Raw genomic sequence first — 24,322 nt, 5'->3', positions numbered from 1 at the left:
ATTCATACAGCCCTAGACACATCTTCCATAACCATGATGGATGATGTTTCAGCTTTAGGTTTTGTTTGTCTTTTAATGAAAGTTTTAAAAAATAACACGAACTCATTGTACTCTTTAATATTAGATACTGAGAAAAGTAGGCCCCACATACTTCTACTTACGAACCAAAAAGCACCATACCCTGTCAATTTGCCCATGCTTCCATGAGGCAGCTCAAAAGCAACAAAATGTTCCCTGAGTACAGGAAAAAAAAAATAACACTAGAATAACTTTAAAAGGAGGTAGTATAAAACAGGAGCTACACAGGCAGGAGCAGCATCTTTCCTTGCCTCAGATTGTTCACCTAAAGCTCTGCTTTTGTTGTTGTTGTTTTGTCATAAAGCCCATACTTAGAAAGCTAAATGGGGACTTTGAATTTAGTTCAGAAGTGGCTGCTGGCACTTAATGTTGGTCTGCTTCTGAACACATCCAGTTTGGCACAAAACTAGAGAAAAAAGCAATTTAAAAATGTGTATCATCAGACATTGGGATGGGAGAGGCTAGAGGTGGGCTATTACCCAGTAATATTATTTTGATTTTTAGAACATTATTTAACATAATTCCCCCTTTACAAACCAAAGGTTATAAGGGGAAACGCATTAAGATTCCTTCTAAAGTGACGCTCAAAAGTCAGTTCCAGATGATTTGAAAAAACATTTTTAAAGGGATATGGGCCCCTCTCTACACACCACTGTATCCTCTCCCACTGATGGCGCCTAGTAGGTAACTATCTCATGACTGAGAGAAGGCCTATTCTATGTGGCTGAGTAAACAGTTTTGCTGATTTCAAACCAGCAAGAGGATTAACTCACTCCCGAAGTTAGCATTCCTCATTCACAGCATTGACACTGAAGGAAGGTTACATAAAGAGTACCAAATTCTCTTAAGAATTCATGCAAAGACAAGTAAGGCGGTAGAGCTCTGAATACTTATCCCTAAATAAAACCTGCAGGATAACAAACCAAAATGCTCTGATAAGATACTGTACATCAAAACAGTTCCTGATGAAATCCAAGACAGTCTTAAGGCAACTTTCTGTACTCTTGTCCTGAACAACCTCGTGAATATTAAAAAGATGTAAGGCGAAGACTTTCATAATACATAATGGAAGGCACTGTTATCATGATAACCTCACGTTCATGTTACCGTCTACTGTTGCATTTATCTTCATTTTTAACATTTTATGAAATTTCTTTACCCCTTTAAGCCAAGCTGGGATTTTAAAAAGCAAAATAAAACCCTACCCATTCTCTTTAAAAATCTGTTTTCTACATGGAGTTTTGCTATTAAGTCTGGAAATGTTGAGGATGCTTTGCAAACTAGACAGTTCAGCCTTAGGCCAACTGTCAGGCAAAGGGGGAGGTAGAGAAGGCACAGCTCTAGGCAGGCTGAGGGTTGGGATACAGCAGATATAGCACTCAGACTAATGTCCGAAACATAAAGGCCCTTGAAGCAATAGTCCTCTCTATATGCTACCAAATAGTTCTATTCTCAAGAGAAGCACTTTTTGTCTTGGTCACTCATGAAAATCCACAGTCCCACTTTTTCTCTTCTCAGTTGTTTCACAGTCTTGACAGTGAGAGGTGTTAAATTATAAAGATCGTGCAGATGCCAGTTTTTTTAAAAATCAGAGCTTCAGATAAACATTCTTACTCATCTACCTGTATGACTCCTTCGATCACACACATTACATACACATACAGCAATGAAAACAAAATGCTACTAGGAAGTATCATTGGTTATGTAGCTGAGATAAACTAGCACAACAAATGAGGTAACAAGGTTGTCTTCTAAGTCTGCCATCTGGCAAACTGAGGTAGATAGCTAGCAAAGGGGCTTTCAAAAGTCTTCCCTTTGCTCCAGTGATATATTTTTATAATCCAGTCAAATATCTTGACTGTCTTTTCACATTGCTGACAATGAAACATTCAAAATATGCGAGTTTAAAAACAAAAGAAAACACATTCAAAAAAAAAAAAAGCTGAAATACCCAATAAGACATCAAGATTTTCATAAAAGGCTTTGGCTCCCTGCTCATTGTCCTTCGAACAGAATTAAAGGTGAGAATACCTGAACTTGGCTGCCTAGATTGGGAAATCATTTTTATCAAAGCTTAGCACGGCAGATGGTGGCTGCAGAACTGAAGAGGTAGTTTGCTCAGCATCTGATGCCACTGCAGGGTCTGGACACTTCCTCGTGGAGAGATTCCCACCTGAATCACTGCCAGTGAGGGAATCAGAGGTCAGGGGTGTGGTACTTATAACCGAAGACAGGTGTATCTCATCATTGGACTCGTGAGAGAACCTTCCAGAATCCCCGGTCTCGTGGCTGCCTTCACTATTGGCTGAATGCTCAGTATCGGCTGCAACACCAAATGGTCTTGGGAAGCTGGTTGTCTGACCTGGGGAGCTGGGGGAGTCTTCATCACTAATTAACACAGTCGTGCCTGGCTGGTAAAAGCAGACCGATTGAGTAAATCTTCTTTGAGGCTAGGCAAAAATACATAAAACACCATCAGTGATGATGGAATGCTCCTGGAAAATAGTAAGTCTGTTGTTACGTAGTCTATCTATTCTGAGATAGCAAACTATTGGAATACCTGGGTGAAAGGTCATCATCATGAAGGGACTGTCTAGGTCGGTGGTTCCCCACTGAGGACGGGGGGCACATCAGAATTACTGGGGTAAGTGAAGTGTCAAAGGCGTCCTCAGTGATTTGGATGCAAACTCCTGCCCCATCCCTTTCTCCATTGCCCTCCACTCCCCACTGGAAGCCACAGTTCTAATTACTATTCCAACTGTCATTTCAGTGATCACTCCCCACGACTTTTCCATGGAGTCCTGCCCCAAATTAATAAAAGGACACACAGAAAGAACATGAAAATGAAAGCATTCATTTACATTTTCCTCTCTTTTTAGCTACCATTTCATACACCATGGGTTGCCAAAGATTTTTCTCACTTAGGTGGGTTACCTGCTCAACTTTTATCTTCTTAGAATCTTGGAAAAAACGCCATTTTTTCTTGGAGTTGTTTTTAATTATAGGACCATAGCTATTAATTATCAGGTCAGTTCCTCCCTGGATAAATAAAGGGAAAAATATAAGTATTATATATTTCAGTTTATCACAAGTAGTGCCCCAAATTTTTAAATGTTAAGAGAAAACAATCACAGATATTACTATTTCTTCTTTTATATAGCAGCATACAACAAATTCAGAGTAGTTGTTAGTGATCAAAAAGATATAAGGTTTATCCTTAAAAGAGGGGACGGGGGAGAGAAGAGAGAGAGGCGAGAAACATCGACGTGAGAGAGACACATTAATTGATTGCCTCCTGCTTGGCCAGGAATTGAACCTGCAACCAAGGTACATGTCCTTGACTGGGAATCGAACCCAAAACCATTTGGTCCTTAGGCCGATGCTCTAACCACTGAGAAAACTGGCCAGGGCTTGTTATATTTTTATTACTCTAAATTTTAGGGAAGGGTTGGGGAAAAATAATTTATAGCTAAATTTGGCAAACTTTTTTCTGTAGAGGGCCATGTAGTGTATATTTTTAGGCTTTGCAGACTACATATGGCCTCGGTTGCATTTCTCCATCTTTTTTTCCCCAACCATTTAAAAATGTAAAAAACAAAATAAAAATGTAAAAAAATATTTTTAGCTCAGGTTATGACCATACAAAAGCATGCTCTAGAAGGGTCAGCCTGTGGACTGTAGGGTCCCGGGTTCCATTCCAGTCAAGGGCATGTACCTCGGTTGCAGACTGATCCCCAGCGCCCCAGGGCGCTGCCAGAGCCGCATGCGGGAGACAACCAATCAATGTGTCTCTCTCACATCAATGTTTCTCTCTTTCTCTCTCTGTTTCTCCCCAACCCTTCCACTCTCTCTAAAAATCAATGGGAAAGTGTCCTAGGGTGAGGATTACAACAAACAAACAAAACAACAGGCCATGGACTGGCCTGGGCTTGGCTGTAATTTACTGACACCTGGTTTATAGCACATTGGTTATGAGAGCTATTGTAATACTGCACACTATACACTATTTAATGTTGCAATGCGACTAAAAATAATTTCAGTTGCTATTCATAATGCTTATCGCTGTACTATTATTACAGACAGTGGAAAGGACATAAAGTAACATCCCCCAATGACATTCTACCAACCTAAGTACACAATGAATTAGTAAAAAATTGTCCACCCAGTAAATACAGGGCAATTCAATTTATCGTAAATATAGATTAATGATCATGGTGTCCTTATTGAAGACATCTTAGCTCCATATAATCCCATCTAATTGAATTTATGCTACCTTCTCTTTTTTTCTGCATCTCTTTCATCTTTAATTCTTTTATATATCCCTATGCTCTTCTCTCCAAATATTTGGTGTAAGGAAGGATCTGGGTGAAACTGCTTCACATTTCATTAAGTGGAGTATGGATGTAATACACTTGACATGCAGTTTTTTGCTAAGTAAATTTTACACATAGAGAGAAGATGAATGGAGGGAAGGATTACGCACGCAGCACATCGGTTCCCTAGCTTGCAGTACCTTTGCATCAATGAAGCTGGTGGGCATCTTCATTGGTATTAAGGAGTCTTCATTTTCTACAGCCCCTTCCAGGTTCTTTCCTACTTCATTTCCACCGGCTAGTGAGGCACTGGTTCGAGATAACAGTTGAGTTCCATTCTGTGCCATCTTGGAAGCAGATGACTTCCTGAAATATTGCAAGGAAAGGAACTCAAATTTCATAGGAGATACAGGCAAATGTACCAAATTTGGCCTATAATCACAACTTTGCACACAATCAAGTTCTTTAATGTTTGCTTCTCAAATATCTTTAAGAACTGAGTATGAGATTTTAACTCCAACTCACTGCTGAAAATGTTTATGACTTAAGAAAGCTTCTTTACTTCTTTCTGTCCCAATATCTGGTAACGTATACTTTTAACAAACCCCTAATAAAAGCCTTAATAGTTACAAACTACTATGTTTTGTTATTGTTGGTTATTTACAATTTATACATAAATTACAGTTTTTAATTTACACGTTCTCTTTCAGGTCTACAGACTGTCACACTAACATTTCACTTGCCAATTAATGATGGCAAATTTACAGTAGCACTTCTGCAAGATTTAGGCATCACTAAAAGACAATGCATAAAGGTTTTTATAAAAATATTCTTAAAGTGAGAAACCTGGACCGTAAGACTAAGTCAAATCAATATACAAAAATATATTAACACTAACTCTTCATTAATATGTTTTCCTAGTCAAGTACCAAACACATATAGAGTCAACTCTGAACAACCTAGGCAGATGGAGGGAGTAGTGAGGCACATTACCTAAAAATGATATGTATTTGGCTTTGCTTATTTTTTTTTTTAACTTACAAAAGTACCTTAAGAAAGTAAATTAAAGCAAAAGCCAAAGTATGTAAAAGGTTAGAAACAGACAAGTTCACTGAATGCTGAGAATTTAGCTGAAGTCAAATTACAGATGAGATTGCCTGACAGAGTTCACAGAAAATCAATCCGTAGTTATTACATTTGTTTTCATCCATGTCCAGAGAGACCCAACCATCTGTTCTGTGGTGGTGCAGGAGGAGCTCTCAGTAACTCAGGCTTCTCAGGCTGCTTAAATGTGAAAATATTCCAGGGAGTAAGGGATCCTCTTATCAGCAGATGTATCAGTTTGTGTCACTTTTTTATTTTTATGTCTTCTGGAAAGTAGCCATGCACAAAAATGACTCATTGTCACTGTATCGCAAATAGCCCAACAGACCCCAAACTTAAAAAAGCTGAATGAGTTTAGTCTTGTCTGCGAATCCAAGCTCATTAGTTTTCAGTCTCTTCAGAACCACTTCTCCTTTGGACATCTTTAATCTGCTGATATATTTAAGTCTGAGCAAGCATTTTTGGAGGCTGGGAGGTAAATGAATAGGGCAAGCATGTCAAACTGGCAGCCCGTGGGCCACATGCGACCCACAAGGAATATTTTTGCAGTCCAGCCAATATAACGGTAAGAAACGTTTTAATAAAAATTTCATAACTTAATTTTTAAAATATCCTGTCATACATAATTATTAATAACTACAAGGTTCGCTGACTGATTACTATAATCGTGTTGCGTTCATTTCCCTTACGCGCCTTATGCGCAGGCGCACCCCTTCTCTCCACTAATACAAGCAGCGAATATTTTAGCAGCTGATTGCCACATCATTAGTCTTGGACTGACTTGTTTGGTGTGCGCAACAGGAAATATTTCACTTTTGGAGAATAAGAAAAAGAGGTTTGTGTTATGCTTATTAATTTGTGCAATTATTCAGTGTCTGGTAAGTTAATGTTCAAGAAAAAATATTAATTTTTATTAAAATGTTCTATTATTTTATGCTAACGATTACTCATTTATTTCAGCCCTTTGTATTCAGCATGTCTCTATCGAAATAAACCCGTTTCTATGAAAATTGAAGCTCTTGTTTTGCGGCCCACATAAACTTAAACCTTGTTTATTTGTCCTGTGTTAGCCTTTGAGTTTGACATGCTTGGAATAGAGTAATACTTTCTATCCAGTCATCTCCCTTAGCCTGTGTTGTTGTTTTTTTAAAATATATTTTACTGATGTTTTACAGAGAGGAAGGGAGAAAGATAGAGAGAAACATTGATGAGAGAGAAACACCGATCAGCCGCCTCCTGTACACTCCCCATTGGGGATGTGCCTGCAACCAAGGTACATGCCCTTGACCGGAATCGAACCTGGGATCCTTGAGTCTGCAGGCCGACGCTCTCTCCACTGAGCCAAACAGGCCAGGGCAAGCCCGTGTTTTGATGTCCCAGAGTTTAATGAACAGAACAGGGAAGCTACCCTGAACTGAACTCAACATTTTTTTAAGACTAAAGAATATACTTTGTGTTTCTCAAAATACTAAGGATATAGCCCTCGCCGGTTTGGCTCTGTGGTCAGAGTGTTGGCCCTCGAACCAAAGGGTCAGGGTTTGATTCATGGTAAAGGGCATGTACCTGGGTTGCAAGCCCAATCCCAGCCTGGATCAGGGCATGTCTCTCGCACATCATTGTTTTCTTTCTCTCTCACCCCCCTCCCTCCCTTCCACTCTCTCTAAAAATCAATTAAAAAATATTCTCAGGTGAGTATTAACCAAATAAAATAAAATAAAATTTTACTTAAAAAAACAATCACCAAGGATATAGAAAAACTAGGTATTCATTAGGAATATTTTATTAACATAGTGCATTTTTCAAATGGCAAGAAAGTAATCTTCCAAAGTGTGTATATTTCTATAGCTCTAAGAGAACTCAAGTAATAATATATTTATTTTAAAGTGGAAAATCCCAATTACTCTAAAAGGCACGTGGTTTCAATTTGCTTCTTGTGGTTACTGTAATTTAAATGTTATTTTAATCACCTCAACATCTCTAGCAATGGAAACACACCTGGCTTTACTTCGGTATATCAAGATGAGAACACAGATGAGGATGCAGGTCAAGGCTATGCCAACACCTACAGCAATGCCAGTCATGGATTTCTGGTCCAGATGGTAATAGCCTGAATAAACTAGAAGGGGAAACACATTTGCTTAGAATCAATTTAAAAAAATCCATGATTCCATTTATCATAATTCTCAGACAGGTATTTGCTTTTCTATAATTTTCCTTCCTCTCATAGGAAAACCTTTGACACTTCTGTGTCTAAGCAGAAAAGACACATATTACACTTTTATCAGTGATCTCAGAAAGATTGGTTTATCTTCCCATAGTGAGGATTCTAAATATGAGTTTTAGATATTGTATTGTTATATCAAACATGAACATCAGTTTATCATTTATAATGCACAGTTGTTCCTTGATGGACCAAAGGATAGCGCTCATGTCATATTATCTTAAAAGCATAGCTGTATTAGCTTAGCTTTCCATTTACGTATTTGCTCTGCAGTTGCTTCTCAAACTCTAAGGTGCATATGCTTCACGAGGGGATATGTTAAAACGCAGATTCTGACTCACTACTTCTGGAGTGGGGGCTGCGATTCTGCGTACATGTTTTATAAGCTCCTGGGTGATACTCATGCTGCTGGTGCTGTGACCCTTTGAGTAGCGAGGCATCTGAGGTGTGACTATGAGCCTTACTCTCTCTTTCCCCTGAAATAGGGTACCTACTGTGACTACCTGCTTCCTGGGCTTAAATCTGACTGCCTTCTCCTTTTTCCTTCCCTGGGTGTCAATGTCTGTCTGTCTGTCTGTCTCTCTCTCTCTCTCTCTTTGCCATATAAAGCTGCCCCTCCTCCCCCCCAACACACAGGCCCACTTCACCAGGGACGAGGAGAGGGAGGAGAGGGTAGATTTCTCAAGATATTTTTCCCAATCATTTTTCTTGAGAGAAATAACTTTCCCTCTGGAAAGGCTGTGTTTCGTGGTGAAAATTCTTAATGGAAGCCCTGCTCTTCTGAGCTTGAACACCACACCACCACTGCTGTTTATTTCCACGAAACATCCCAGGAAGCTACTCCCATGAGGTCAGGGTGGTGTGGCTCATCTGTCCTGGAGGTTGAACAGCTGGGAAGAGAACTAACTGGGACATAGTGGTCTGAAAACTGCAGCTAATTCTGAGTAAGTTTGTCTTTTGCTTCTAGGAGAGCAGAGAAGAGCCACACCGCTCCACAGCCTCAGACCCTCCCTGGCAACAAGCCGAGGAACTGCGTGCAGGCTTCCGGACACGGCCATTGCAGGCAGGAGATAAAGTGCAGGGAGCTGAGAAACAGATCTGCACGTTCTTCTCTTAAGAAAAATCAGCGATTGTGACGTATACAGACCTTTGGCATCAGCAGAATCTAAACGCTTGGGCCTCTGATTTGACTCAGAAGTTTCCTTTGGAAGCACTGCCAGCTCCACAGAATTCGAAAAGGGTCCTTCCCCCACCTCATTGGATGCAGATATCTTGACAATGTACACATTTCCTGCCACTAGGTTTTCCAACAAAGCCATGGTTATTGCCCCTATTAAAAAAATACAGCAGTGACAAATTAAGTAAACTTTGTAAAATGTTTTTACATATACATAATGTTTTACTCTTTCTATAGGTCTGGATACAAACAGCATTAACAACATCTTATTATAGAATATTTCAAACATAGGTAGAGAGAGAATGGTATAAAGAACTCAGATTCAACAATTGTAATTAGATTTTTAAAATCCAATGTGAGCCTTTTTCATCTTTTAGAAATGTTTAAACTATTTATGATAACTGCTGTGATAGATGATCTTGACCTTACTCTTTCTTTTATTTTTTGAGAGTACCTTTATTAAAGTTGGGGACAGTGAAACAAGGAAGGGTTTAGGACAGTGGTCGGCAAACTCATTAGTCAACAGAGCCAAATATCAACAGTACAAGGATTGAAATTTCTCTTGAGAGCCAAATTTTTTAAACTTAAACTATATAGGTAGGTACATTCAACTTTAAATTCACGGTTTTCATCTTCCGTTTTTCTTTGCTGCTTCTTTGTAGCCATCTCAAACAGGGCACCTAAAAAAATGTTTCATTTTATAATAATAAAGCCACCAACACAAAAGAATTACAATTCTTAAATTGATGACAAAAATACCTGTAGGATTTGCAGCTGGTTGGAAAAATACAGGTAACTTTATGCCTCAAGTAGGTACTTTTGTCACCGGCGCGTGATTTGCGGACGTGACTAGCACTAACCACTGCACAACGAGACTGCTGACTGACTGGCTCACTCAACTCCTGCATGAATTGTGCGAAGGCCCGTGCTGCGTATCCCGCGGCCGCCTGTGCCGTGTCTCCCATCGCCTGACCAACCGACACCCCCCCACTTCTTCTAACGCCACTTCTTCAAAATAGACTCGCCCAGACCGAAAACCGACTTCTGCGCATGGGCCACGAAGTTTCAATCGCACTGTACGTGCGCGCCTGCACATGGTATTTTGTGGAAGAGCCACACTCAAGGGGCCAAAGAGCCGCATGTGGCTCGTGAGCCGCACTTTGCCGACCACGGCCTTAGAGTTTCGGAAAAAGAAAATTCACTTGAAAAGGAGATTGGGATGGGCATGCGCCAAAGAGGGTCAGTTGACCTTACCTCTTAAGTTAGAAACAACACAGTTTTTTTTATAAGTGTTTGTATTTTAGTTATTTAATTTATTTAATTTTAATCCTCATCCAAGGATATTTTTTTCCATTGATTTTTAGAGAGAGGGAAAAACAGAGAGAAATTGATTGGTTGCCTCCTGCAGGCTCCCCAACCAGGGCCTGGGACGGGGAGGAGCCTGCAACTGAGGTACATGCTCTTGACCGGAATGGAACCCGGGACCCTTCAGTCTGCAGGCCGATGCTCTATCCACTGAGCCAAACTGGCTAGGGCCAACACAATTAGTTTTGAAAGTCTGAAAATATTTTTCACCCTCCTAATCATTAAGAGTTCTTGAATGTAAATAGGAAATAAAATGCCAAAATTATGTAAGAATCACGGAGTACTGAAGGCTAAGACCTCAAATTAACTATCAAAATTACTACCACCAATCTGCCTACCATCTACTTCTCTCCAAAAGTAACCTTCATTTGAATTTATATATGACACTTGGTATCAGAATGTATTTTCTCTGTTGGCATGACTGCTGAGAAGGGTTTCTATTTGGGCACTGCTATTTTTTTTATTATTATTATTGATTTCAGATAGGAAGGGAGAGGGAGAGATAGAAACATCAATGGTGAGAATCATCAATCAGCTGCTTCCTGCACACCCCTCACTGGAGGTCAAGCCCACAACCTGGGCTTGTGATATGACCAGGAATAGAACTGTGACCTCTTGGTTCATAGGTTGATGCTCAACCACTGAGCCATGCTGGCCGGGTGGCACTGGTATTTCTTGAGGTGTCTTTCTGCTCTTGCCACTTCACTGAAGTATTTTTCTTACAAAAGGGACTCTCACCCTAGAAATTAATCCTAATGTTAAGAAAGCAGGTGTAATAGAAATTCAACCAGCAAGTTGTTCCATCTGCATTTGTGGATATTCACAGGCGAGCCTTACTTTCCTACGGTGACTTCATCTCATTTTTTCCTGACTCAGAGCATCCTTACAATGGCTTCCAAGAGCTTACAATAGCTTGTAGCAGTCACCCCCAGGCCAGAGCTGGCTACTCTAAGGCACTTGAAAGAGTCTATTTCATTATGCAAGTGAGATGCGGGGTGATCTTCGCTGAGGACATGATTCAGAGGCCACCTCTGCAGATCACATGGTGTGAGGCAGCTGAACCGAGTGGCAATGTGAGCAGCCAAAAACAGCTTGTTTTTATATTCTATGGTTTCAACTTGGCCTGAAGAGAGTGTGAGCTACTTGAGCACACAACTGTTAAATAAACAAACGGACCCACATTTAGCCTCAGGAAGAGCCTTTCCACTCTCACAAGTTCCTAGGCCGGTGAATTAAAACACAGAGATGTGTTGTGACAGGTTGCAATTAGCTAGAAGGAAAAGCATTTAAATTTCTTCACAAATAGACATATAAGTAGACTGAGCTTCCATCTTATCACATAACACTTTACATTTAATTTGTAAAAGTGCTTGTCAGAAACTAATCATGCCTGAAATTAAAAGTCTTTTCATTTAATTTAAATTTTATAAGCAGATGAGCTGAGTGGGTGTGTGTATGCTCATGCTCCCCTTCCGTCTGTCCCAGGGCCTTTGCACGTCCCCCAGATATCTACAGATGTCATTTCTTCCAAAAGAACTTACCTTACTACCTCCATCACTTTGTCGTTTCCCCTTATTGGAGTTTTCTTTATAGCATTTATGGCACTACCTGAATATTTTTATATTTGCTTGTGTGTTTCCTGAGATGTACACTCCATTGGGGAAGAAACATTGTTTTGTTCACTGTGGTATTACCAATGCCTAGAAAAGAGCCTGTCACATAGTAATCATTCAATAAGAATTCATTTGATCAATCACTGATGTTCCTACTATTAGTCCAATTTATTTGGCAAATGTTGAGTGAAATGGATTCCTTTAGGAAAGGACTTTAATTCCCAATGTGAATCTCCAATAGTATATGGAATAAATAGTATATGGTGTTTCTCAAATTTATTTAGTCACAGAACTTTTTTTAAAAGAGGGGTACCGTTACCATTTTGGGAAACTCATGCTATGAGAAACAGGGTTCAGGAACTGCGGTAGTAGAGCATGATTTCCTACGGTGCCTTTTAGAGATTTAAAAATAATTAGTGTGTTCTGTGTAAAGGCTTTAATTTCTGATCTTTTAAATTACACACAAGCATCCTTTCACATCACATTTCTGCTCAACCATTGTAGCATGTACAATTTTAGTCACAAATTTCATATGGTCATCAGGAACATTTAAAAAATATTTTAACTGATGAAAAAAAATCTTATTCCACCTGGCAATAAATATGTGGTTAGTTATATGTGTAAATATACATAAACACAATATGTATAGAAGATGAATAGTCATATAGGAAAGAGATATTGATATTCTCCTTCTTCGCCCCCCGCCCCCATCTTTTCCTTCACCTTTACCAAAATTAAATTTTGTTTCTTTTTAGGCAGGTACAAATGAAGAGCTAAAAGAAGTATGTGCTCATGTGATTAAAATGCTTTACTAATACTTATAAAATATCTCATTAAATCAGATTAGTCATTTGGCTAAATGTTGTATTGGTAAGTCTTTTTGGAAATAATAAAGTAAATGTGAATTATACGTTTTAAGAATTTATGGTCAACTGTAAGAGTCACAGCCCACCAATCAATTATACGTCCACCTATCCACACCTGTGGGCAGTCCTCTGCCTCACTAACTCTGGGCTTGCCTACGTGATTTCCCAGGGCACATGAGCAAATGTGATGCAAGCAGAGGCGTCCCTCTTGTCCTGGTGTTAGAATTCGCTCTTGCTGCTTTTAAGCTACCCACACTGAAACTGGAGATGATTTACAGCCTCATGAGTGACCTGAGGAGAGACCAACAGAACTGCCCAGCTGATCCCAGTCCAAACTGCTGACTCACAGAACTGGGAGGAGGTAAAGTGGCTAAGTTTTAGAGTGGTTTGTTAGGTAGCAACAGATAATAACTGATACAAATATAAAACTGTATTGCTAGCAAGTACGTGTTACTGTCACATCTCTTCAGTGACTAGGAAATCATTCCTTAGTGGGGCTTCTGCTCAATGAAAAATATGATTATACAACTATCAAAACTCCAGCTAAATTTATCATTTGTTTATTTTACAATGGCATAGAGTTTGTTACATCCACATAGTTGTCTTTGAAATTTATTCTCTTAATTGGGTAAATATTCCCTTAACAGGTAAAATGTATGTGGAAGTGCCTAGTGCTATAAAGTGTTTAGAATATGTGGATGTTCAATGAAGTTTCTTCTTGAAATCCTTAAGCTTTTCACCGCTTGGCAAGCTGTTCTTTTCTCAGCATGCACATCTGAATTAAGAAAATGCCAAAATAATGAAGTTTTACTATTTATGCTATAGTCCACCTAAAAACTGGCATGTAGGACTTGTTCAAATGAAAGATTCAGAAGTTTTAAAAGAATGTAATGATAAAAGCATGCAGTAAGAATGTTAAGAGTTTCAGAATTCAATTTTACTCAGCTAAAAATAATTGATGTTAAAAAAATTAAATTCAGCCCAGCTGGTGTGGCTCAATGGTTGATCATTGACCCAGGCACGAACCAGGAGGTCACGGTTCAATTCCCGGTCAGAGCACATGCCAGGTTGCGGGCTCGATCCCCACTGTGGGGCGTGCAGGAGGCAGCCAATCTATGAGTCTCTCTCATCACTGATGTTTCTATCTCGATCTCCCTCTCCCTCTCCCTTCCTCTCTGAAATAAACAAAAATTAAGAAAGAAAGAAATAAAAAGAAAAAAATTAAATCCAGTGTTCATTGTAAGCCCTAACCAGCTTTTGCCGGTGGACCCTAATATTCATATGGGTTCATTTATTTGCAAGTGGACCATTTTAGTAGCTGTACAAAAGTCTTCGCCCTTAAATCAGGTGCTCTTTCAGTGTTTGCTACTTCAGTGCAAGGTACACCACTACTAGAAATCTAATAATTACCTATATCAGTCTTCTCTCCCTCCCTCCTTAAGCTTCCAAGTCCTGCTGATTTTACCTCCTTCATGTTTTTCAACCATTCTCTCCTTTCCCAAGCCTTACCCACCCTAATCCAGATTTATAATCTCTTTCCTGGATCATTACAATTGCTTCCTAGTCTCTTGTATTAATCATTCTTGCCTCCCGCTCTTCAACCAAACCCCTTCTATTCACAACAGTCAGAGTGATCTCTGAGATACGAATCACACGTTCATGCTTCAAATATGCTGATGGCTTCCCAATGCTGTGAGTAAAACCAAAATCCTTAATAATCTGTTGCTCCATAAATGTAAATTCAAAACAAACTCTAGATCCCTTTCTCTTGTTTCCTTATCATTAATAACCTTACTTTTCATTCTCTTTGGTAATTTACGTTCACAGTTACCTTCTCGGTGCAGGACCTGCCACTCTCCCGCAATCCAGGCCTTCCTCGATGCATATAAGATGGTATAGCGTGTCACAACCGTCTCTGGGCCGTCGGGGGGTTTCCAAGAAACCAGAGCAGTGTCATCTTCTATCAGCGTCACTTTTACTCCAACTGGTGGGCCTGCTGGTGCTGTGCACACATGAAGAAAATCTGGTGTTACTAGGATGAAATGGACACACACAGACACACACACACACACACACACACACAGACACATACCTGGCTACTAGAATGACAGGCATAGGGAAAAGTTTGAAAAACTAGAAACCACTATAAAAACATCAGAAAACCACAGCTCTTACCGATTATTACTGATACTAGTACAATGCTATTTTTCTTCTTCCTCTGAAAGCTAATTTTATTTTATAATGTTCAAAACATTTAAAAAATATAAAGAAGATAGTAGGTTGCTGGGTGGGGAATTACTAAATCAGAGGTTGTAAGCCATTTTTAGGGCTGGTGACATGTTTTGTCACACTTGACATGTTTATAGTCCCACTAACAGCACTTGTTCATTAGATATTGTCTTACTCCATTAAGTACTGAATCTAAACTACATTTCTTATTTAAGTGTATAGGATATATATTCAAACTGGTCTAGGAAGCCACTGAAGAAAATACTTCTGAGACTAGAAACATTCAGTTATCCCCCAAAACATTGTGCATCAGTGAGTCTAAAGGGAAGGCTTTACACTAATGATTTATATCTGCAAAAAGTACTGAAATCTTAGGATTTTAATTTGACCCCATTTTTAATATAAGCTAAAAGTGTGAAGAGCTGGTTTTTGGCATCACACAGCATATAAAATATTGTCGAGACCATAGCAAAGAAACCCTTGCTCACTGAAATGAATGCCCTTTTGGCATAATTAAAATAGGGGCCCTCACAGATCATCTAGTCCTTCAACCTCAATCTAGAGAAAAGGAATGCAAGTTTTGGAGACATAAAATATCTTAGCTAGAATGACAGGTAACCTGCTCAATCAGGTTATCATATCTATGCACTGAGCACAGTATCAAGCTACATACATATAGATATAGTGGGCTCCTAACATTATTCACTTATTCACATTTAAAATTATTTCAGTGCAGCCTCGAACAGCACACTCGATTCAAGCCCATTCGCTTGTGGAATACATACGCTGAGAGGGGAAAATTAAATTTAATAAAGGTTAAAAAACAAAACAAATACATCCGTATCAACTGGCGGGTAACAACCAGGCGAGCATCCTCTTCAAAGTGACATACATATTTTTCACACATTTTTTTGCACATTTAGATAAACCCACAAGGGAGCTGCCTTCTTTACCTTCTGGGAGTGTAGAATGGTAGACGACAGGGCTCCAGGGACTGGAAAGCTGATCCACATGCAATCGGACAGCAAATTCATATTTGGTGTTTGGCTCTAGACCTTGAACCAACATGTGCGTTTCTGATCTATGATAATGAGCAATGAAGTTAATGTCGTTAGCACATTGTTTCTCAAAGACTGCCAGTGCTGCCAATCAATACAGGTAGGGAGAGCATACTAACATTTTTTTACACTCAAAGAGCAATCTGATTTAACTATTGTATACCACATTTGGTATTATCCTATAAAAATAAGCCTATAAATTGCCATACAAGTTGCCTACAAGTATCCTAATACAAAGGGATTTCCTCTGAAATGTTGGAAGTCAAAGTACACTTTAAAATTATAGTGATAGCCGAACCGGTTTGGCTCAGTGGATAGAGTGTCGGCCTGCGGACTCAAGGGTCCCAGGTTCGATTCCGGTCAAGGGCATGTACCTTGGTTGTGGGCACATCCCCAGTAGGGGCGTGCAGGAGGCAGCTGATCGATCTCTCTCATCGATGTTTCTAACTCTCTGTCCCTCTTCCTTCTTCTCTGTAAAAAATCAATAAAATATATTTTAAAAAATAAATAAATAAAATAAAATTATAGTGATAGGCATCTTTTTTATCTATAACCTAGAAAACAGAATAACTAGCTTTATTTTTTGATGCCAACATGAAGATGATCTTTTGTTTTTCTTTTCAACATGCTTTTCTTTCGCCATATGAAAGTAAAGGAAAAATAGCTTCTTGCCTAATTTTTTTGCATGAGGCTGGGGAAACAAACAAACAAAAATCATTTCCGGAGAGTAAATGTCAAAAAATGCAGTTTCAGAACTGAATATGGTAAAGGTGCAAAATCCCCAGGCATTTTAATAAGTCAGGTAAGTCCCGAGACAAATGCTCACAGCTGAAGCTCAAGCTAGCCCAAGATGGCAGGAAGTATGAACGAGGACGGGAGCAAAGAAAACAACCATTAACAGAAGCTACATACGTTTGAAGGTATAGAACCAAAGAAGCATTCTGCAGGCCGACAGGGTTACAGCGAATGGTGTAGTTAATTATTTGTGCCGTGGTGAATGCAGGCCTCCTCCAGTGCAGGAAGATGGAAGATGAGGTGTTAGCCTTTGCATAGAGATGGTGGGGTGGTGGTGGAGGAGGAACCATGCGATCACGAACAGCTATTGAAAAAGACAATGTTAATTTACCTCATGGCATAACATTGATTGTAGGAAGTGGTAAATGGTAAAACTGTAACACGCCACCCGGGAAGTTGCCTTTAGGTCTTTCTTCCTCGAGAGGTTTGTAGTGGTCTATTATTCAAATCTGACCAACTCTTCCAGGAGTTAGATGAGGAATCAAATATTATCAGTACTTAGATTGTAAAACAGAAGCATGGAGAAGTCAAGCTACCAGCCACAGGCATCCAGAAAGCCAGCAGTGGACTTAAAACTCGACAGACACCCACTTTAGTAGCAATAAAATCAAACAGCTCTTAGTAGCAATAAAACTGAACTGTAACTGGAAGGAAATAATTAGCCTCAAGGTTGGAGCAGATAAAAGAAAGTTCAGTATATGTAGGTATCCAGGGTAATTTTTCCCAGTTAAATTTCTTACAGTCTTTTGCATGCAAAAGTAAAACAGGCTCTTATCATTAGATACAGATCACTTAAATATTTACTGAGCAGGTACTTGTTCAAGATACTATCTTAGGCGCCATGGAGGATATAAAGTAATCCCACCATGAAGGCTTCCAAGTAGTAATGAGACTGACACTTCAAGGCAGAGGAGGAGAAGGCGTGAGCCAGACATAGTGAAACCAGCTACCATAGCTCTTACTTACACACACATCCTGGGGTGCTGACTGTCTGGTCTGCCTGATAACCATCTTCTATGCTGTTGTAAGCCAGCAGCCTCACGTGGTATTTTCTTCTGGGGTCTATGAAGAAACCAACAGGTTAATAATTAGGTCTAGCCATCTAGATGCAAACAAAGGTTCTAGAGTCTTTCTACATTTTGGTTTTTAAATCTTCTGAATGAATACCAGTTCTAAGTAAAATGAAATTTTCTCTCTCCCTATCCTATACAATGACTCAGCAATTCACCTTGGTATGTCATTACTTTTGTGACTATCTACCAATTATTTTAAATTTTACTTTGCTTAGCCTCACTTCAAACAATAACATTACTAACACTACTCGTCCTCCTCCTCAACTGAGATAGATTTAAAAGATGGCGTTTGGGTGATGAATCACTTATAAGAAGTTACACTATACAGGCATTTTTATTTAGTTATTTGAAGGTAAGTTTATTAAAAGCATGAAAATCAAAGTCAGATGTTTCCCCCCTCAAGGTTAAGTAGAATGACAACTGTCATCCTTTAGCACGTTTGAAAATCTTTAGAACCATGTATTATTTATTTCTAAGCATGACCTTTTCACAAACCTACATTTTCAAGTTGAGAGCTAAATTCACTAAGAAAGATGAGTTGGAGCTCCCTCTACTGGTATTCATTAACTATCACAATCTGAAAACCAAACTCCATCCCATGCATATTAAAAAAAAAAAAAATTCTGGCTTCTGAGAAATAAATGATCATAACATTTAAATGATATACTTTAGAAAATATACAAGAAGTTTAATTATATCAATAAATTTAAGTATAACCATTTATAACTACAGAATGCTTGCTTACGATAAAAATAAATATTATTCAGAAATAATATGTCTTTTTTCCCCTAGCTTTATGGAGGTATAGTTGACAAATAAAAGTCATATATTTTAAGGTGTACAGTTTGATGTTCAATACACATATACACTGTAAAATAATCACTGTAATCAAGCTAATTAACATCCATCATCTCATGTATATGTGGGGAAAACACTTAATACCTACACTCTTAGCAAATTTGAAGTAGACAATAGAATATTTATAATTATAGTCCCTGTGCTATAAACTAGATCTCAAAAAAAATTTTTTTTGTAACTGAAACTTTGTATCCTTTGATGATCTCATCCCACTTCCTCCACCTTCCAACCCTGGCACCCATCTTTCTACTCTGTTTCTGTAAGTTCAACTATATTAGATCCCATATGTAAGTGATCACACAGTAATTGTCTTTCTGTGTTTGAATTACTTTACTTAGCATAATGTTCTCTAGGTTAATTGCAAAAAGCAAGATTTCATTCTTTTTAAGGTTCAATAATATTCCTCTATGTAGTGTGTGTGTGTGTGTGTGTGTGTGTGTGCATTTTCTTTATCCATTCACCAGTCGACAGACATTTAGGTTGCTTCCATGTCTTGTCTATTGTGAATAATGCTGCAATGAACATATGGGGTGTCAATATCTCTTCAAGATACAGATTCCAGCTTGGCCTGCAGCTCAGTGGTTGATGATTGACCTATGAGCCAGAAGGTCGCAGTTAGATTCCCGGTCAGGGTACGTGCCCAGGTTTGCAGGGTGGATCCCCAGTGTGGGACATGCAGGAGGCAACATATCAATAATTCTCTCTCATCACTGATGTTTCTATCTCTCTCTCCCTCTCCCTTCCTTTCTGAAATCACTATATATATATATTTTAAAAGATACAGATTTCATTGCCTTTTGGTATAGTACCCAGAAGCAGAAAAATAGTAATCTTTAATAGATATAGCCAATGTGGAAAAGGATTTAGAATTTTAAAAAAAGATAATTCTAGAGTGAATTCAAACATTAAAAAAATCAAATGTGAAGTTTATTAAATTCTTCTAGGTAATTTCAGAGTTTGTATAAATATTTTAAAAATTGATTAACATATTCTAACATTTAATATTAAATTCCATTTAAAGGTTTTCCTAAAATAAAAATATTTATTTCTATTTGTTTTGATAAAATTAAAAACACAAAAAATTTATACAACTTAGAAAATTTCTGTTCTTTCTAGATAAAAAGTAGGAAGATTAATAACTTCTGACTATAGAAAATGTTTCTCATATACATTATCTTAAGTATCACAAAACTCTGTAAGATATGGTACTCCCATTTATTAAAAACTGTGGTAAAAATGTACTAAGTAGTGTGTCTAATGTCATACAAAGTTGAACCAAGACCTTGTGGATATAACAGTACAGGGCCTTTAAGTTTACACAAATACATGGGCCCTGTCACTGCAGGTTTGTCTCATTATAGTGAATTTCAAAATTGAAATATTTTCAAATATTTTATAAAATGATTACTGGAGAACATAGAAACATACTTGGATTTCATCACTCACATGAACATTTGGCACTGAAATTCTAAGATCCACAAGATTTCGGTTCACATTAAAGGCTACTTAATTTGAATCTGCTTTTTTTCTTTCTGTTGTTGTTAATCCTCCCCTGAGGGTATTTTTTCCCATTGATTTTTAGAGATAGTGGAAAGGAGGAAGGGAGGGAGGGAAGGAGAGAAAGATCAGTGAGTGTGAGCATCAGTAGGTTGCCTCCTGCAGGCACCACAACCGGGGCTGGGGATCTAACCTGCAACCCAGGTACATGCCCTTGACAGGGGATCAAACCAGTGACCCTTTGCTGTGTGGGCCAGTGCTCTCACCACTTAGCCACATCAGCCAGGGCTGCTTTTTTCTTTCTTTCCTCCTACCATGTTGCTGAACTCATCAGTCAGCTGAATCCCGAGTTCAGTTTTACAAATACTCCCTCTGAACGGTTACAAATGGAATTCAACAGGCTCTTTGCAACCTAGTTCTTTATAAAGTCACAGTGCCATCTTCAAAAACATTTCTTCATTCTGTCTGTGCTCAGAAGAGTATCTTTAGGGAAGCTTCCTGAGTGTGAGTGAGGTCTTATGTCAGGAAGATAGCAGATACAGAAAAGGAAGGATAAGACAGAATTAGCCCAAAGTAGCTCACAGCCTCAGGGAGCTGGACACGGATACAGCCCTCCCTCACAGAAAGCTGATTTTGATAAGGGTTTATGAGGGCAGTTGGAGAGATTACTCCTTTTTCTACAGTGCAATCAATCAACACTTCATGAATACTTCTCTGGAATATTTTTTAAACCTAAAATGGATTCTTCAAGTTTTCCCTTCTTCCTCTTTAAGAAAATGAACTGCTTACACTAAATTTAAAACCCAGAATTAACCTAATTTTTTTAATGGGCAGGCAGAAGCAGAGATGAGAGAACAGAGGTGCTCCCTAAGGCCCTCACCACCTGGCTATTTCCCACTCAGCACAGACTCCAATGAGCACTGTGAGGAGGAGCACACCCAGATGCCCATCTGGAACTCGTCCGAGTAGCCCATCACAACCCTGTCCAGTGGGGGCTGCCCCCCCTGCTCATCTACAGGAGGTCAGGAAAACGTAAACCAACGAGCAGGCGAATGGAGCACGTGGAGGTGCCCCCGATTCGTTTCTATCCACACACAAAAGGGATGACGAGAACCAGGATAATTTTGGAAATGATTTTAGTGGGAAAAATAAATAGGGCATACTATGTGGAGAACATAATTTGGAGGGAAAACTCACTCACATTTGTTCACATGTGATCGCTTCTTCATGCTCTACAAAGATTCTTGTTTTAAAAAATAAAAAGTGCAGGCTGGGCAAGCTGGGCAGTGGGCCGCGTGCATTTGCCATGTGCTTCTGTTAGGTTTTAAAGCATATGACTCCAATCTCAAAATCTAGTCATTATGTCATTTTGGTTTGTTACTCCAGAGACCCAGGCACAACCTGGCTTATTCTGGTTCACCACTTTGTTAGAAATTTGATTTCACGTACTGTCTGTAAATTGAAGAGGGGACTCAGGGGCCAGGGCCCTCAAATAATGCTGAGATGAGCATTATCAGGCAGTAAGACTCATTAGCTAAGAAAGAAAACAGAGAACAGCTACCCAGTTAACAAATGGTCTCATAGAGTAAAAAAACTAGCTTAGGAACAATATATTAAATACAGTTAAATGCACACACAATGTGCCTCAGCTTAAGTAGCACTAATCCTTAAACTCTACAGTTCTGCAAAGACCCTCTAATACATGGGGGACAAAGCAGAGACCCAGGATCAACCCTGCAGTGCCACAGGAACCCGTTCCCACGGTCTGTTACAAGCTCTTCTTGAGTTAAGCGTCGCCACACCACATATGTGGTGCTTGGTTACAGAGACTCAGCAGAGTTGGGCTCTGTGGTTTAGGGGGAAAACAGCAGAGTCAGGAAGAGCAGCCACAAAGAACAATGCAGGCCTTCTCAAAGCGAAGCGAGGGAAGGAGGAGGAAGAGACAGAGAGGAGAAACTTGGTCCCAGATTCTTCAAAACTTAAAATAAGGGGTATTAAAATCACTCCTCAACAGGGCTAACTCTTAATGATCCCAGCGCTGATAGCTCACATAGCGTTTGGATCTATGGTTAAAGTTGCTTAAAGGTTTAGCAATATATAAAGATGAAGGGTCAAGAAAGAGAGTTCAAATTAATTTAACAGAAATCGGACTCTAAATGTTTTCATTCCTAACTATGGAGTATCAGCTTAAGCTAACAAAATTGTGGTCCCAGCCAAATTAACTTTCTTTATTAGGAAGTCAACCTTTGGCCAAAATATGAGGATCTGCTTCTTGAAGCATTGGAATAGCTCTACACTTTATCTTTACTCCGCTGGTTCCAGGACTTGCCTCACTTCTTTGCTTTCTGATTCACTGTCACCACTAGCTCTTCTTCTTGAGTTTGTTTCATATAGGAAGGAATCAGAACCAGAAGTCTGGTTGGTCAAGAAAGAGTTCAAGGTATAAATAAACAATTATCAGGTGACTCTTAAAAACCAGGGACTGACCGGAGCCAGTTTGGCTCAGTGGATAAGAGCGTCGGCCCGAGGACTGAAAGGTCTCGGGTTTGATTCCAGGCAAGTACTTCTACTTCGGTTGCAGGCACGGTCCCCAGCCCTGGTTGGGACGCATGTGGGAGGCAACCAATTGATGTGTCTCTCTCTCATCAATGTTTCACTCTCTCCCCCTCCCTTCTACTCTCTCGAAAAATCAATGGAAAAAATATCCTCCGCTGAGAATTAACAACAACAAAAATCAGGCACTGTATGAAAGACTCAAGGATTAGAAAGACATAGCCTTTGCTTTTAATTTCAATCTTCCAAAGGAGACAGACTGGTAAATGAATACTCTGTGTTATTTACTAACTGCATAACCTTGAACAAGTTTCTTAAGTTTCCTTAACCTCATTTATTTGCCTTTGGAAAAGAGATATAATCCCTTAGAGGGATTTTCAAAGTATTAAATTAAATCATGCCTATTAAGTACTTTTTACAGTGCCTATAATTAGTACACATAATATTATTGTTGTTATTATGTGAGTAAAGCTGCCTGGGAGAACATAAAAAGTACTACCAAAAATATGGTGCACTTAAATTTGGGAAGAGTCTTTGTGAAGTCAAATGAATAGCAAACATGTTTGTTCAGACACACAGGGTCTAGAACCCAGACTATTAGCAAATTAACAATGAGCACACACTGAAGCTGAGTTCTAACTACTCTCTGTCCTCACTAATGTTCCCTAGTGCATGGAGCAGGCAAGGCACTCAAGCGCCTGACATACATGTATGACAACGTGCTGTTTGTGTTTATGACCACTAAGAGCTTGCTGTTTGAGCGACCATGTCACATGATGTATAATCCTCTCAGCGTCAAATCCACCTTCACCCACATCTTCCATATTAATCCAATAATCCCTCATCTGCTAACAAAGAAACAACCTGATGATAAATGCTTTGGAAAATCTTAATAGGTTTCTTCCATAATGAAAGAATCGTTTCATAAATGGGAAATATGGAAGAGTTTGAGGACTAGCATTAGAAGCAGCAAGCAGAGGGAAACAACAAATTAATTCACTGTTAATTATATCCAGTTTTAACAGTTAGGTTTTTATTATTCTCAGCAACTACAACTCAGAACAAGAAAAACAGATCAAGAAAATGAGACTCCCTGTAATGCCAATATTTTTTAAAGATGCGTTTCAAGAACCTAATTCCATTCTAAAATTTTATGACTCAACAATAAAAGTATATTAGCTGCATTTTTAACATAATAAATAACCTACTAAAAACTCTGTTAGTAAACATCCCCATTTTTCATTGCAACTTGTTCCTAAAGACCACAAGACAACAAAAAACCCACATCTCCCAGTGTTTTACACGAATACCTTGTGTTTCTGCTCTCCATCACTAGGTGGCATCTGTGTACCTCTCTAAATGGTGGGATGGCCCCACTCATTTAGCTGTGAAGGTGGGAGCTATTCATACACCAGCTGAAACTGATGAATGAGCAATTCAAAACAGGTCCACATGAAATACAGCTATTGCTTAAATTTCTTCAAATGAAAGACTTCATGAAATGCAAAGCAGTGAAAAGGGA

The 24,322-nt window shown here is 39.0% G+C and overlaps 1 protein-coding gene and 1 non-coding gene across 2 annotated transcripts in view; both read right to left on the bottom strand.

Annotated features, from left to right (window-relative positions):
* Nucleotides 1-2,123: 2,123 nt before the first annotated feature.
* The window catches only part of PRTG (protogenin), a 124,574-nt gene continuing 102,375 nt past the window's right edge, over nt 2,124-24,322 (bottom strand). Inside the window, exons 12-20 of the mRNA XM_070404461.1 lie at nt 17,786-17,881; nt 16,937-17,123; nt 15,920-16,047; nt 14,569-14,739; nt 8,864-9,046; nt 7,491-7,611; nt 4,592-4,757; nt 3,013-3,117; nt 2,124-2,528 (exon numbers count right to left, since the gene is read on the bottom strand). Coding sequence (XP_070260562.1) covers nt 2,124-2,528; nt 3,013-3,117; nt 4,592-4,757; nt 7,491-7,611; nt 8,864-9,046; nt 14,569-14,739; nt 15,920-16,047; nt 16,937-17,123; nt 17,786-17,881 — 1,562 coding nt within the window. The remainder of the gene's footprint in view (nt 2,529-3,012; nt 3,118-4,591; nt 4,758-7,490; nt 7,612-8,863; nt 9,047-14,568; nt 14,740-15,919; nt 16,048-16,936; nt 17,124-17,785; nt 17,882-24,322) is intronic.
* On the bottom strand, nt 6,808-6,925 carry LOC139001360 (small nucleolar RNA SNORA36 family). The gene has a single exon (XR_011469958.1). It is a non-coding gene; the product is annotated as a small nucleolar RNA SNORA36 family (small nucleolar RNA).

This window comes from Myotis yumanensis, unplaced genomic scaffold (genome assembly GCF_028538775.1).
Source record: "Myotis yumanensis isolate MYYU_CA2020_CCGP unplaced genomic scaffold, mMyoYum1.0.hap1 SCAF_1, whole genome shotgun sequence".
NCBI lineage: Eukaryota > Metazoa > Chordata > Mammalia > Chiroptera > Vespertilionidae > Myotis > Myotis yumanensis.
This window is presented reverse-complemented; position numbering and strand designations above follow the sequence as displayed.